At 42.9% G+C, this 17,030-nt stretch overlaps 1 protein-coding gene across 7 annotated transcripts in view; it reads left to right on the top strand.

Moving 5' to 3' along the window:
• The window catches only part of TEP1 (telomerase associated protein 1), a 1,080,103-nt gene that overhangs the window by 177,878 nt on the left and 885,195 nt on the right, over nt 1-17,030 (top strand). For all 7 annotated transcript variants that reach the window (XM_086931874.1, XM_086931872.1, XM_086931869.1 and 4 more), the window contains one exon: nt 15,264-15,373. In XM_086931874.1, coding sequence (XP_086788000.1) covers nt 15,264-15,373 — 110 coding nt within the window. The remainder of the gene's footprint in view (nt 1-15,263; nt 15,374-17,030) is intronic.

The following is a 17,030-nucleotide window of genomic DNA, read 5'->3' as shown; positions in this document are numbered from 1 at the left end:
TGAGTTGTGTTTCTGGTGTTTGGATTCAGGGCACAAATCCAAGTCCTGCGAGGCGTATGCCCTTATAAATTTGAAGGGTATCTCTTGGCACGTGGAGAATAGCTGTATGTCTCTGAACATGGAAAGGAGTCACAGAAGTCCCACTCCAACCTAAAGTCAAGACATAGACCTGTTCCCATGACAGATGATCATCACAATCCAAGTCTTTTGGTAAAATGATGCAGAAGCACAAGAGGGGCAAACCGGATTCGTCCCAGTTCCACCTCAGAGACATTGGGAGGATGGCAGGTTGCCTTTCAGTCTCATTCCCACTCCCACACAAAGGAGCCAGTTTCTCAACTTCTCCCAGTGCTTTCTGAGTTTCCTGGGCCATCAGTGACGTCTCAGCAGAGACTTTTAAAGAGGCCATGTTGTGAATGTTTGGCTCCCTCTGGTTAACCTTTGTGCCCAGCGGTCTTCAGAGGCCTCCAATAGGCTTATACCGCTGGAGGGGTCTGCCCACAGTGCATTCTGTGGCTCTTGAAATAGTTTCTGGTTCCTTTCAAAAATAAGAGTCAACTTCGTCTTGCAGCCAAATCCTTGCAGGTCCTTTTGACTTCGATGCAGACCATGAGCCGAGTTCTCCTTGGCCGAGGTTATGTCCTGTCCCAAAATCATACCAACATACCCGGTCTTGGCTCAATCTGACTTAGACAGCGCCATGCCTTTACCAAGGAGCCACACCTGAGCGCTCCAACAACTTTTCTATTAAGACTTTCATTTAAGTCAGTCAGCTTTTTGAGATGGCAATTGAGATGATAGGGATTAGTTTCCGCCCACACTATGATGATGACACTCTGTACCTGGAATTACAGGAGACCAGTGGGTTGGACACTTCGAAGGATGTAGGATGTGTTCCCCTCCTGGGCGATCAGTGGAGGAGAGTGCCTCCTTTGTTGTCCTGCCATTGTTGTGGTCTTGCGACAACAGGCAGCAGAGTTATTAGATGTGCAGCTGCCAGTTACAGAAGTTAAAACTAAATATGTGAACAGACGTTTTACTATCTGGACAGGCTTGCTCTGAGCCTTTTCTACCATTTAATAAAGACATTGACACCTTAGCATGCCCCTGGTGTACGCATTGAACCTTTGCACCAATGAACAGGTTGATTGTCATGTGTCACAGGCCAGAGCCAGGTGACCCTGACCTCTTGACTCAGAACCCTATGCCAAAATGTCTAGTGGTTCAGGCTTCCACCAGCAGGGTGAACCCATGCGACTCCAGCAGACAGAGCATCTGATTTAAACCTTGGCAAGACTGGTCTTCCCACTCGCCACCTTTGGGTCTGCTGCCTCGGCAGGACAGCGGTGATACTGGCAAAATTTAAATCCGGCCTGCGTGTTGAAGAGAATCAAATCATTCACAAAACTGATGTTTTCCTCAGCCATCCTAGCCCTTTGGACACTCAATACCAGCTGTTTGCCTGGGAGGTATTTCAAGACTATATGGAACATGGTTAATGAGATCTTACCAGCAATCCCTAAGAAATTTATAGTCCATCTTGGCTCAAACCATCAAGGATGATCAGTATGCTGCCAGATGTATTATCCCCTCTGGACTGGGCACTGGTGACTGCTGGGGCAGAGCAGTCCGCACCAAAGTGGTCTATGGGCTTCTCTAGTGATGTGCAAGACTCTTTAATGGATATGCCATGCAAAGGATCTTTTCAGTGAGAAGGCAGACTCAGCCCTGAAATTCATAAAAAAAAGACAGACCATGGCACTCTCCTTGGGCCTCTTGACTCCAGGAAGACAGTACCTCCAGCAATTTTGCTCCTTTCAACACTACTTCAAAGCTTTGGCCTACGAACAATGCCAAGGCCCACCTCATCTGCAACAGTCACCCCAGTCCATTTAGGTGTGGTTATCAAGTAGACAATGTCCAGACCACCAGGGGCAACAAACTTCCAAGGTCCCTGCATCTGCTTTAGTTTTCCCGTAGTGGCACTTGACCACCATGTGCGGGGCAGGATAAGACATTTCCTCCAAGGGTAACAAAATATAACATGTGACAGGTGGGTTCTTCAGATAGTTCAAGAAACCCATGCCTTGCCATTCCTTTTTGACCCACTGTATCGTCTACCCACACTAAAGCATCTTTCATAGGAGGACCTGTCCATCTTGCTTTGAGAAGTGCAGGCTCTTTGGCCAAAGGAATCAAAGAGGGTTCTGGCCATCGAAATAGAGACTGATGTTACTCTTACAATTTCCTTGTGCCAAACAAGGACAAAAGTCTTAGTCATATTTTAGATCTCTGCCCTCTGAATACCTTCTTGGAAAAGGACAAATTCAAGACCCCACGGTAGCCCATGGTTGACTTTCTTGGATCCAGGTGACTGGATGGTAACTTTGGAGTTGAAGGATATCTACTTTCATGTACCGGTCCTCCAGTCCCACAGACACTACTTTTGGTTCAAGGTGTGCCTGGAGAATTTTTAATATGATGTGTTCTCTTTTTTGATTTTGGCCTCACCAGTGCCCCTTGATGGCTGGCAGTGGAAGGCAGGATTGCCAACGTTTATCGTGGACCATCTCAAAATAACGGCAAACTTCCTGACATCGCTGGGGTTCACTACGAACATGCTGATGTCCGACTAGACTCCTTCGCAGAGGCTCCCTTTTGTTGGAGCCATCCTGGATACAGTGCAGTTCGGGCCTTCCCTCAGTCACAAGTCCAGGACATTCGGGATATGATCCAAATTTTCAGCCTTAGTTCTGGGTATCAGTGAGTGGCTGTAAAGTTTCCTTGTCAACCACAGTTTGACCTGGTGGAGACCCCTCTCCCTTCCCCATCCAGTGCTGATGTTGGTGGCAGATGCGTCATTACAATTGGCGATCTGAGGATGCTGGTTTCTGGCAGAGGAATGTCTCAACATTAATCTGTTGGAGTTGTAGGTCATTTGACCAGTGTTAAATGCTTTCCTACTTTCCAGCAAAGGGAAGTTGGTTTAGGTTCTTACGGACAACACCACCCCAATGTGGTACTGCAAAAAGCAGGGTAAGATGGGGTCCTGTGCCAAGAGGCACTTCGACCCTGGAGCATTATAGCTCTTCCCTAGTCGTGAACCACCAAGCTTAATCTTTGAAACACCATGGCAGACCAACTTAGCTAGTGTTGCCTGGCGTATCAAGAAAATATGTTACATCTCAGGGTGGCACAAGACATCTTCCAGCAATGGGAAGTACCCTCGGTACATCTTTTCACCATTTAACAAGAATGTGCAATGTCAAAACCTTTGCGTGCTAGAGTTTCCAAGAATGCTTTTTCTCAGAAACTCATTCTGGATAGAGTGAGCCCTGCCCTCTAGTCTGCATTTTCACAGGTGCCTCTCCTGCCCCAAGTTCGGCTCAATTTATCCTAGTTCCTCCATATTGGGCAAGAAGAGTGTGCTACCCAGAAATTCTGGCATCAGTTTCGCGGCAGAGCTGCGGCTGGAGTGCCCCAGCAACTGGTTTGAACCGGGCTATGCATGGAGCACCTTATGTGCCCCAGGCAGTGTCTCATTTCATTCAACCCACCCTGCCCCAATATACTATAGCCTGTCTGGGGAGGTGCTAGCACCTCCCAAGGCAGGAAATGTATTGTCCAGGCCTCCCTCTCTGGAAGGGCTCCCATCTGCAGGAGGTCAGACTTGTGTCTGTGGCAGCAGCATCCATTTTGGGATGCTGAGGCTCTGTTTAACTTTAACCGGGTAAAGCTACAACTACAAGTCTTCTCCCTCTAGAAGGGTGGAATGATACCCCCGCCACCAGGACTGGCGGGGGGATAGTATTCCAAAGCGTATGACACCTTACACGACATGTTTTGATAAAGCCAAACCAAAGTTAGCATTAACCGTGAGGATTATAATGCACTTAAGAGTATATGGTATGGCTATATCATAGAACAGCTATAAGGACATGGTTCCGAAAGCTGCAGACAGGCTCAGCTCATGCTAGAGCACCATCTCACATAAAACCAAGCACTCTGCCTTCAGGATTGTTAAGGCATGCCATAGGAGTGACTTATAGGTATATATGTGTCTATATATAAGGTTAGATATAGGAATACTATATCCAAGCAAGGGGTGATTACAGAACCTTGCCCCAGCTGAGTGATCAGCCAGTTGTCAGTTTGGATGACCAGCCAGGGGTGGCATAATACATGCTGCAGCCCCTGGTAGGCCTTGGATGCACCTATGCCCTGGGTACCTATTGCACACTATACAGGGGCTCATAAGGTGACCCAATCTCCAATTAATGATGTACCTAAAGTACATGGAGTCCAGTTTACAGTGAGAGCAGATAGCCTGGGGCCCTGATTAGCAGGATCCCAGGCCAACTAAGTCGAAAACCAGCTAAACACTAGGTTAAAAGTTGGGGTAACCATATAGTCAGATATCCACATCATCCCTCTGCCCCACCTTGTTCAACACCTACCCCCCCCCCTCCCCAACTTCGTCTGATTCCACGGCCTCAACATAATCTCCTACACAGACAACTCTTCTCTAACCCTTTCGCCCACTGAGGACCCGTCCAACGGTAAAACCAACTTCTGTGGTGCCATGAGCAATGCAGCCAACTAGATGAGACAGCTGCCTCAAACTCAACTTGGACAAGACAAAAGTGCTGATCTTTGGAAAGAACACCTCTGTCTGGGACCACAGCTTTTGGCCAGGGGAACTCGGGCCAACACCCGCACCAACAGACCATCCACACAACCTAGGCATCATCCTCAGCAAAAAACTGACTATGAAACAACAAGCGAATACACTCACCTCCCCCTGCTCCCACATCAACTGCATGTTCTGCAGAATCTTCAGATGGATCCCAGTCAACAACAGAAAGACCATCACTAAGGCCTTCGTTGCCAGTCGCCTCAACTATGGCAAAGCATTCTAATCTGCCATCTTAACCCAGCTCCTTCGAAAACTCCAGACCATACAGAATATTGCAGAACGATTCATCCCGGAACTTTCCAAAAGGATCCACATCACCTACTACCTCAGAAACCTCCACTAGCTCCCCAGCCAGAAGAAATGCCAGTTCAAGAACCTTCCACACGCCTATAAAGATCTACATGATCAAGGGCCATCCTACATCAACTAAACTTCCATCTACCCTAAAAGAAACCTGCTCTCTTCCTCACTTGCCCATGCTCACACTGCAGCAGGGGCTGCCCCTACATCGCCGCCAAGACCTGGAATAACCAGCTACTCCACCTCCGAACAGCACCCTCCTTGGCAGACTTCAGAAAGAAACTTAAGACTTGGCTTTTCGACAGAGGAATGGCACCCTCAGCACCCAGATACCACTAAGGGTGATAGTGCTGCGCTGTAAAAATGCTTATTGATTGATTGAATCTAACAGCCCGTTTCAGCCCTTGTTGCAATTAGTTAACCACTTCCACTATTAATACATAACCCCATAATGGTCACAACACACTTAATGCTCCCTTATCAGCCTTCAATCATGTTGCAAACATTGTCACACAAATTCCTAAATTCTGCCAAAAGGTAAACTCATCCCTCCTAACCAAACCCAATATTTGGTTAAAAGAATTCGAAAAGACATACTTAAACTGTTATATCTCCCTCCTGTACTCAAAATGTAAGTTGTTCTACAGTATATAATTAAACAAAACCGCTAGCCGATAAGATACATTCTGGCTAGGCTGTTATTGCAAGGCAAATAACTGTCTCGCTCTGGTGTTAGTACATACCATGACCTACCGCCTTAGCGCTTCCTGTAGCCTTTTCGCATGCCACACTTCTCTCTTTAACTACTGATCCTACTTGCACATCAAACCGACCAATCAATTCCTGGTGTGACCTGTTTCAAATGTTTTTAGCTGTTTCCACAAAACAAAATGGATTAAATTAGCCTACTCAGTTGTTAAACACTCACCTTGTACTGAATTAATACCAAATGTAAACTGAACGTTCAAAAATCAAATGTTAGCCCCTGCAATCATTTCTTATTCCAAAAATCGAACATACAATTTTTACATGCACTTGGTGCATTCTGTATCTGGTCAGTCCACTAACCATCACGATAATCAAAATCCAACACCAAATTCATATTCCAGTTTTGATCCAATCATCTCATTTCTTAATGGGGTAATTCATATATACTATTATTCACATTCAGGAGTCGAACCCCTATTTATCGATTGCACTTCTATGTGTCCCCATCCTTTCAACTAATCCCATCCTCGTTTAATCAAGCACAATCCTATGTTAATAATTAAACGTTTCCGTGTCCAAGGTTCATCTGAATGCAACATTTGTTCAAAATAAGAAGAGAACCCAAAATTAAGTATTGATCAAAACATACTAAAAAGATTTAATAGCCAATACACTGATCATTGGTGACGGTTTATATCCTCATACAATTACACAACATGTGGTGCATTCTGGATCTGGTCAGCCCACTTATCATAATAATTCTAATTAATTATCTAAATATGAATTTACAAGCCCAAATGAAGAAAACCGGAATAGAAGATTGCTTCACTAGCATGATATTCATCTCAGGTTAGTGAATCTGACATATCCACTTGTGGGAGCGCGGGCTTGATAAACAGGCGTGGAGGCTGCAATAAGGGTTTAGAAATGGGTTTATTGATAGTAAGGGGAAGTGGAAAGGGTTGAGAAGTGTGGGTTTCTTCTTCTTCTGACGTTTCCTGGGATGAGCCGGAGGAACTTGAGGCTTGCAAAGTTGTTTTCTTGCCCTCTGGTTCTTCTGCACCGGGATGGTTTTTCCGGAGCCTCATAGAAGGATAGAAACAAACAATATAGGGGAACCGTCAGAATGGGGTTCTTTTATAAATATACTGATTTTTATTTCCTTCACCACACCGTTGTGACTTTTCAGGGATAATCAAGATGCAGGATGGTACTGAGTTTTCCTGTCTGGAAACAAGGACGTGGGGATGGTGAGCTTAAGTGCCTAGGGAAGGGAGAACCGTGTGTATTTGCCAGTAGGTTCTTTCTCAAAGTATTTTGAGCGACTTAATACATTACACATGCTCCACCTGGTGACCCGTTGTGCTCTGCCCTCCCGCTATGTCTTCTTCCGCCCCCTCCCTCTGTGTGTCCCCGAGCCAGTTACACTCACCGGCCCCGCCGCAACTCTCCTCCGAGTTACGGCCGCCTTCCAGCCTCCTCCGGACACCACCAGTCCTCTGACCAGCTTTCCTATCCGTCTTCCGGATTTCCAGAGTCCTCCAAGTCGGGTCCCGCGTCTTCACCACCGGGTCCCACGTCTTCACCACCGGGTCCCGCGTCTTCACTCTTGCGCTCCGTCATATGACCTCGTCCTCCTCTTCTTTCCGCGTCTGCTCTCTCCCCCGTGTCCTGACCTCGCGCGCTTCTCATTGGCTCGCGTTTCTTCCTTCTGGGGTATGGGGGTTGGCTTTCCGGGTCAAACTGGTGACCGGCATCCTCCTGTGGAAACATGGGAGATGAACATGGGCGTTGTAGTCCCCTGAAGCTTGGCTGACACCATGGGCGTACCTGCATATTCCGGGTGAGTGCGGAATCTTCCTCACACCACTATTCACTGAAGAGAACATATATATACAATATGTCATACATTTCAAAAATGGACACTGAGCCCTGTTTCTTAAACCACGTTGGTTGAACCATTAAAATGTCAACAATTGAAAGAAACTGCTAATACATGTTCAGTATAGAGAAAAAATATCTGAGAGAGAAGAAAAGAAAACAAACCATTGAAGACAGTTAAATGAAATCATTTTCCTTTCACTAGTCTAAAGTGTGGTATAAAATTCTCTCTCTGTATTAAGACCAAAATCCACTGTCTGCAGTTTGTCAATCCACCACGTGTCTTTTCAACATAACCTCAGTGTGCTGGTCCTACCTCTGTGGTGTACTTTTATGTGGCCAATGCCAACGACTGTGTTTCTAGACATTTCACTCATAACTTGAAATTCTTTCAAATGTTTCCCTAGAGGGGACCTTTCTTCACAGTTCTTAATGGCATTAATATGTTCTTTAATCCTTTCTTTTAATAGTCGGATGATTGAACCCACATTTTGTTTGTCAAAGAGACAGGTGATCAGATATACACTAATACTTGTGTTACAATTGATGAAAGTTCTAATACTAAATATTTTACTCTTGTCAGAATTCTCATTCTTTTGTCAATGAACAATTTGTAACAGACACTGCCTCGACAATGGCATCCATCAGGTTTTGTCTTCATCCAAATACCCTCTTTGTAGGCACAAATCTATGTGAGTCGCTAAAGCTCAAAATATTAAGTATTTCTGCTTTCCTAAAAGGGATCATGGGATGTGGACTGATGAGTGTATTCAAATCCTCATCTATTTTCAAAATATCAGAATGCTTTCTCAGCAGGTTGTAATTTGCACTATTTTCTGCATAACTGTTTGTAACAAACCTTATATGTTTCGGATTGCCCACCCGTTTTGGCTTGTGAGAATTTTTAAGTAGCTTCTCTCACGAATTACTTTACATTTTCTTAACATTGTCTCAGGGTGTTTGGAGGTTAACCTCTTTCTGACAGTCTTTCTAAGGTCTTAACATGTTCAGGTCTTTATTCATCCAGATTCAAAGATTTACTCCTATGCCCGATTAGTTCCTTAAATGGCATATTGTTTGGGGGGTCACTGGATGCCCTTATCTATAATGAAAAATGCTGTTATTAGCTGTGTTTTTTCTGATTGATCGTGTACACAGTGTTTTTTCCTTGACATAGAGTTCCAAATCAAAAAGGTAATAGTGGACTTACTATACTCTTAGGACAACTTCACATTTGCTGTGTTAGTGTTCAGATACGTATAATTAGATAAGAGTTGATCTTTTGAGCCCTCCCACACAATTAATACATCATCTATCAAAAAAAGCTTAGAAAAAAATACTATTCAGACAAAATACTAAATGTGCAAAATAATAATTCTATAAAATTCTCACTGAATTTCATAAACCTAATTCCCTAATGGGCTGACTCGTTCCATGCATGCTCCCTCTTATACCAACCCATGAAAAGGTTGGCACAAGTGGGAGCAAATTCAGCACCCATTGTGGGCCTCCAAATTTGATGATACAGAGTATTCTGGGTGAGTGTGTATTTAAAACTTGGTGTAGTACGCATTAGATAAGTTTCAATAATATCAATTCCATGATATCAACGGTCCATGCATTGTTTATTTTGCCACACAATATGCATATTCTGTCTCTATTTTTAATTGTGAAGACATGCTATATCATGTATGTAGATAGATCTTTCTGTTTTTTTGTTATTTAAGCCCTGAAGAAGCGGCATGTACCGCTGCGAAACACATGTTGGCTGTAAACATTGTGTATTGAAAATAACCTATTGTAACAAAGATTTTAAACATTTTGTATTGAAAATAACCAATTGTAGCTATGAGTGAAAACACTTTGAAATAATTTGGATACATGTTTTCTGGATATTGTTTTCTTACTACTGCTTGAAAAACTGTGGAATTGTGTGGTTCTGAAGAATGACCATTTTGGTATTGTTTAAAGTAAAGAGACTGGATGGAATAAATTCAAATGAGATCATTAAATGGATTTATATTTGGGATTTTGTAAATGTAGTTGCATTTAAATAGAGCTTATTACCCCAGACGAGGCGTTGGAGCTCTTTCCGGCAGGTAGCACGCTACTCCGGAACCCAAACAGGATTATTGGTGAATTAGTATAGGGAAATATGAAAAATAATTTGAGCGGGGTAAATGTGAGTCTGTTAGTTGGATTGAAAAGCATAGTGGAGGGATAGAAAAGGGAAGGGTCTAGGAAGTGTTTTTTGGGAGGGGAGATCATAGCAGTAGTAGGAAGTTTGGGTTGAACAAAGGGGAGGTGGAAGAGGGAAGAGTTGGAGGGAAGGGTTTTGGAAGGCTTGTTTGGGAGATCTGAATAGTAAAAAGAGGTTGGAGATGTTGCCAGGAGGGGTATATAAGGGAAGAGTTTAGAAACGGTTATTTTTCGGATCATAGTAGTAGAATACGGTTTGGGATTAGTCAGAAAGTGGAGGTAGAGAATATATTGAGAGAGGTATATGGTGAGAACTAGAGTAGTGCAGTGGAGAGAGTAGTAGAATGAGGTTTGGGATGAGTCAGACAGTGAAGGTAGAGGACATATTGAGAGAGGTATAGGGTGGTGCATTGGAGATGCTGAATTGGAAGTAAAAAAATTAATGTAAAGATACATAAGTACATAGAAGGTATATATGTATAAGGAAGGTAATAAATGTAGATTTAAGTTGTATTTAATAAACTCAGACTTTCACGTGTTGCTTTAAATTAAGCTAATTTATTTGTTTCACAATTTATATATATTTTTTAATTCAAAAGTGAACTAGTTGTAGATACATTGTTATGTTAAAAATGTACTTATTTATGCAGTGATGTGTATACATACATGTTAAACCTAGAATAATATAACCATAAGTCATATGTCGATTTGTTAAGCAGAACTAACAAATATCTATGTACTTATAAATATAATTATTATACATGTTTATACAAAGAAGTTGACCTTCATAGGTACACACATATAGTTAAATAAATGCTTATATACACAGATATGCTGTATATTTATGTTTGAGTATTGTGGTTATGTGGGGAGCCAACTCTTGAGTGTTCTTCTGAAGATAATAAGGTTGTTATCCTTGGAACTTATGTTTGGGGGTAAAGAGTTCTATAGTTTGGTTGCTTGAACAGAGAAGGACGTGCCACCTATGTTTTTTTTTCTTGCATGGTGGGATTTTGAGGCGAGATGCCAATCTATAGCAGATTTTCCTTTGTTGAATGTATTTGGTGATTTTATTCCTGATGGAGAGCGGTCCTGTTCCATGTATCGCTTTGCGGGAAAAACAAAGCAGCTTGGATGTGGATCTTTTGGCAACCGGTAACCAAAGTAGGGACTTCAAGGCAGGGAAGATATGTTGAAGCTTTATACTTAAGAGTAGTCTGGCAGCCAAGTCCTGAATCTGATGTCTTTTCATAGTTGTTAAAGATGATCCGTGGTAGAGGCTATTGGCATAATCGAATTTAGACTGAAGTGGAGCAATAGTAGCCTTGACCTTCTGTGAAAATGACAGGTGGGGGAAAATGTGTTGCAGAGTTTCAATAGTAATGAATCTGGATTATGCTAGTTTGGTCACATAGGAATTCATTGGTAGCTTGGAGTCCATGGTAATTTTGAGGTTTCTTACTTCCTTAAATACTTTAGTCAGTGTTTCCAGATTGACAGGCCAGGCGGTGAGTGGATAGTAATTTTTCTAATTGCCACATGTGACAGTATTTCCGTTTTGGAAGCATTCAATTTTAAGATGGTTCCATGTCATCCACTTATCAATTACTCTGGTTATTTGCAAGAAAGGGGGGTCGCTGTACATTACCCGAGGGACATTGCATCCTGTTTCCTTGCTTGCCAGTCCTGCCGTCTGCTCGTCTCCCTCCCGCCGCCGCACCACCACGCCTGAGCAGCCGCTGAGCGGAGGTGGACCAGGGTCGCAGCGGCAGGAGGCGCATAAGAGGGAGAACTGCTCCCGCGTCGCGGGATCGCGCGCAGGTCTGCGCCGGGCTAAGCCCGGGCCCTCTGTGGCCCTCAGAGGCCGGGCAGGGCCACCCCATTTGACTCTCGCCTGATTTCGTAAGATTTCCTAAGGAAAAAGGAGGTAAACCGAACTAGCCCGCTATATTGACTGACTTTACCTACACTCTGGTTCACCCTAAAGGACTACTTTTGGTCAATAAGTTACGCGCCCGACCAGCTCAGGTGTCTTTCTCGTTATCTCCACATTGTTACACACACATAAGCAAATCGCACCTTGACTGGTAAAGGGGTTCCAAAAAATATCATCTCTCAGGGAGGGCCACGGAAGGGGACATTGGACAACTATTTAACTAAGACAACATTGGCAATAGAACGCGAAATAGAGAGAGTAGAACAAAGTCTTTCCATAGAACCCACATCTAGTATCCAATCTCCTCTGGTAGCAGCAGACCAAACTCAAAATTCTACATTACTGGAGGAATTAAATCAGATCTGTAAAACTATATACACTAATGTTGAAGAGGGAAACGAGCAAACCGGTGCTCCTATATGTGTAACGGGAAACACAAGTCCCCAGCTTAGTACATCATCCCAACCAAACGTAAGCCATCTTGATACCCCTCCTTTACTATCAGCCAAAGACCATATCCTCTCGACAGCGAACCTTCAGGCCCCCCTTGCTACTAGAAAGCGCAAAGGTGCCAAACATAGGGGAAGAATAGTAAAAAAACAAAAATTGTATTTAAGTCCCCTTTCGGTTATTAGCAACACCCCAAAAACATCTAAGGCATGTTCAATCCTGGAATCCCCTGTATTCACCATATCATCTGACTTACTGGTCCAGATTGAACTTCTGGTCAAATCCTTAATATCCCCGCTGGCAAATAGAATTAAGGTAATGGGGGAAAAGATCACAAGTATAGAGGAAACAACCAGGGCAAATTCGATAACTATAAAAAGAATGGTAGGATATAAGCAAGCAGAGTCCCTAGTCGCTACTGACGCCCCCAACACCTCTGCACAAAGTAATACTGCCAAAATTCACTCAGTTGCCCCAAAAACATCACTAACATTAAATACTCAGGAATAACATCATACCCCCCATTAGTCCAGAGCGCCGTAACCAGAGTAGGGCTGTCCAAAGAATCTGCGCCCACAGAGGGGATATCTTCCAAATATGGCAACATGCATAGAAAGCCTAAACAAATAGATCTGCCGCCGGAGGCGGCACCATTTGTGAGCATCCTCTCAGGCGTCCCTGAACTTACCAATGGCAAAATTGAAGGACAGCCGGAATTGGTAAATAAGGTATCTTTCTGGCTAACCAAAAATAGACCCCTTCCACCGAACATCGACGGAAAAATCTTAAATGCCAGAAGGGTGGGTGGTTAGGATCTCTACCGAAAGACATACCTGGTGACCTGGTTATAGTAAATTTTAGGGATACCCATGTCGTTCCATATTTGCAAAGTTGGCAGCCACAAATGGGTGACGGCCCAATAGCAACTTGGGAACTACGCGACTTTTACCCTAGAACAACATACCTGCCCCCTGTATGGTCAAATGTAGAAAAGAACTACTGTATGGGTAGCAGAGGCCCTGCATCTAGTAGCTATAACATACCCATTCACAATCGATTCGCGTTATTCTCTGGTATAGATCTGGTGTACTGACTTCCTAATCCGATTTCTGAATGGTTTGTTAGTAATGATAATGATAACCACCGACTCTAAGCCTAGGGATGGCCCTTACTAAAGTAGGCGTCTATGCATTTTGCTCTTTTGCACATTCTGAAGCCTATTTGTTTTTAATTCTGTCACTATAAATTGTCCATCTCAAACGATACTATAGGTAATGCTGTTGCGAGTCTACCATTGCTGTTGGGGTTTGTTCATGATGAATTGTATAAACGATTTGTATTTGTATAGTCTATTGTTTACATTAGGAGAATTGAAGTGGAGGCATTTTTTAGAATTGAAAAGCTGCTAGGAGCACATCGTTTAAATTAAGAGAATTGAGGGGTGCTTCTCCTTTATATTTAATGAGTTATGTTTGATGCCTCAATATAATTACTTTTTTATTGGTGTTGCTTCTTTTATCTGTTGTATTTAATGTATTTTGACTTTTGCTTTTATGGTTGCTTTGTTTCAACCGAATAAAGCTTACTTGATTGATTGACTCTGGGCAACTGAATTTTTGCGAGTTTGCAGTGTCTTTGGGGCTTTCCAGTTTAAGGAGGATTTGTTTGTCATCTGCATAGTTGTAGCATGTGAGGTGTAATTGATTGATCAGTGCCGTTAATGGCTTTATGTAGATGTTGAAAAGCATGGGTGAGATGATAGAGCCTTGGGGGAGGGCCCCAGTTTTGTGAAGGACAGTTTGGGTGAGAAAGGGGGGCTATGGATGACATTAGCTCTGTTTTAAAGGTAGGATGTGATCCAGTCGAGAACTGTTCCCTCTATTTCGGCTTTGTAGAGTGTTTTTATTAGAGTATCCTTGCCATCTGTGTCAAAGGCAGCTGAGAGGTCCAAAACAAGTAGTGCAGCAACCCTTTTCCAAACTGTGTTCTTAAGGTCGTCCCAGAGGGCACCGAGGGCAGATTCTGTGCCTCTTCCTGGACGGAATCCTGTTTGTAAGTCTGAAAGTATGAAAATATCTTAAATGAATTGTGACATCTGGATGAATGCTGCTCTTTCTATCAGTTTGCGAAATGAATTGTTGATGATATTTCCGATTGGTGTGGCAGCAGAGGTAGTTATAGGAATTTTCTTGAATGTTTGTGGTGGACATGGGTTAGGACTGCTGGCAGGCCTGCTTCTTTGACCAAGTCCATAATTTCATTGTGTGATATTTGTTGGAAGGAATGCAGAAGCTGGAGTAGCCTGCTCTTGTTTTTCTGGGTGGGAATAGGGTTGGTGCTGGTGGTTTTTCTTGGTTTTAAATTGAAGTCCACCGCCTCTGCTTTGGTCGTGTAATGATTTGCCAGTTTGTCTGTGAATTCTTGAGTAATGGGATTAGCTCCATCCAGGCAATTAGGTTTATAAAATTCTGTGAGAATTTTATAGAATTATTTTTTTGCACATTTGGCATTTTGCATTCTGTCTGAATAGTATTTTTTCTAAGCTTTTTTGATTGTTGATTTGTATAATCTGTTACGTTTTGTAGGTGAAGTTTGTCTTGATTGGGGTTTGTTTTGAGCCAGGTGCTTTGTAGCATTCTAATTCACTGTTTTATCTTTCTTACCTCTGTATTTCTCCAGGGTGCCTGTTTTCTTTTGTTCTGTTGTGTTGTTCTTAGGGGTATTAGGGTATCAAAAGCTTCCCATAGCCACTCATATAGTTTTTGAACTGAATCTATTGTGTCTTGATCATTACTTTGACTATATCTCCCTTCAAAACTTTAATTGTATATTCAATGTATTGACTTGGCTGGACACCAGCGTAGTGGATTAAGCTTGCTCCGGGATATCAGAATCTTTGCCCACCATTTCATGTAGATAAGGATGTGTCTGGCCTGTTGTGGGATTGTGGAGCAGGAGGGTGGGCTGTGTTACATTAATAATGTTCCTTCCAGATCGAGCAAGATGAAATGCCTGTCATGAAAGAGATGTCCTTGATGAAGCCCCCCAGTTGTGGTACTTACCCTGAGGTTCTGATGTCTTGCTCTTCCTCAGATAGCAAAAAGCTGCCCTTCATGGCTATGCTCAGGAACCTTCGGAATCTGATAAAAGCTGGAATCAGTGCCAAGCACCACAGGAAGGTGATTAGCCGACTCTCAAACAAGGTATGTACAGCTAACATCAGTGGACATAAAGTTTTAAGCAGCTTACCAAACATGGTGCAGCAAATGTAGACTAGATAAATATTGAATTAACTATCATACAAACTACCTTATCAATATTGCTAGCATATTACTATACTGCTGCAACCAACGCTCCACTATCGGTTTTCCAGGAAGTGAATCCTGTGCTATCTGATATCCTCACTGCCCTCATCATAAATCTTCCAGGAAGTGAGTTCCTTGCTATCTGCTGTTGCCACTTCTGTCCCAATATCTGTATTTGAGGACGTGAGACCTGCAACTCTGGTTTGTTGATTACATGACCACGTGGATGGGAGATGTTAGAAGCCTAAACAAGGAGAGCTCATTGTATAGCATAATAAACACTGTTGTGGGAAATTCTCCAAGGAACCTTCGGTTGGCTGTTTACTGGTATTTTGTCTGACCAGCTATTAAAAAATTCCAGACAGACTCCATGCAGTCTGGGTTCTCTTTAAAAACACTCTTTATGGATTTGATGTGCATTAAGGCTGATAAGAGTGCTTTGACAATAGGAGCCTGTCTTGAGAAGACTCTCTCAATACTAGCTCTTGTTTTTTGGACAGTGAAGGAGTCTTCCTTGACAACACAACCTTGATATTCTTTTTTTCTCCTAGTAGCTCTTAATTAAAAATGTTTAATCTTTAAACATTGCAGGTTTGGCACGAACATTCTAGGACATCAGCATTACACATTCAGTACAATATAAAGAATCTGTGTACATCCGAGGACCAACCCCTGAAAGTAAAGAAAGAAGCAGAAACACAATCAATGTCTCGCATAACAGAAAAGCACCAACCGGGATAGCCCAAGGGCCAAAACCAACCCTGTCCTTTAATGGGTTTGACTATGGTGTGTCCAAGTACAATGGCCTACTGAAGTTCTAGTGCACAGAGAAAAGAGATGAAACATTGCACGAAAGCCAAACGTGGAAAATAATTAATAATGCTTGTGAAACGTAGATCAACTAGTAGAGCTCTATATGCGAGTGCCCTAGTGTGTCTACTAGCTTTCGGTGTAGGGAAAAAGCAGCAAGGACAGGTAACCATCCCAGTCGACCAGGAAGCCTTTGCATATAGAGGGCCACCGACCAGAGGGCCCCCCCAGTGGGCCATCATGCACCCATAAAGTAACCATTCCGTCTCAAGAGTGTCTCTCATTCATCGGTGCCGACAATTTGTTGAGATTCGCATCCCAGGTGTCCAGCGAGGAGACAACAAGAAATTGATAAGGTTGTATATCTCCTTAGGCACTTTAATTCTGATTGAGAGTTCTCTGTTTAAATACAGGTATTCCTTCTGGGCATTGTCTATGAAGGAATAACAAGCCAAGAGCCAGTTCACAGGTTTCTGGTGGCAGCAACATCTCACAAACTGCTGATTGTTTGGAAAGTTCTTAATGCCCCTGTTTTCTGTACCCTAATGTTAAGTGAGCTTGCTAAGATGACTTCCTAAGGCTTGCATGTCACATTGCCTTGAAGAAAATTAATCTGCTTATGAAAGACTATTCCTTTGATGGTACGTTTGCTGCTACTTTCTATATTGACGCAATCTTAAAAATTTGGTTTATTTGTTTATTTTAACATCGTTTTTGTGGTCAAATGTAGGATGCTTTCTCTTCA

The sequence above is a fragment of the Lissotriton vulgaris genome, chromosome 7 (genome assembly GCF_964263255.1).
Source record: "Lissotriton vulgaris chromosome 7, aLisVul1.2, whole genome shotgun sequence".
Lineage (NCBI taxonomy): Eukaryota > Metazoa > Chordata > Amphibia > Caudata > Salamandridae > Lissotriton > Lissotriton vulgaris.
This window is presented reverse-complemented; position numbering and strand designations above follow the sequence as displayed.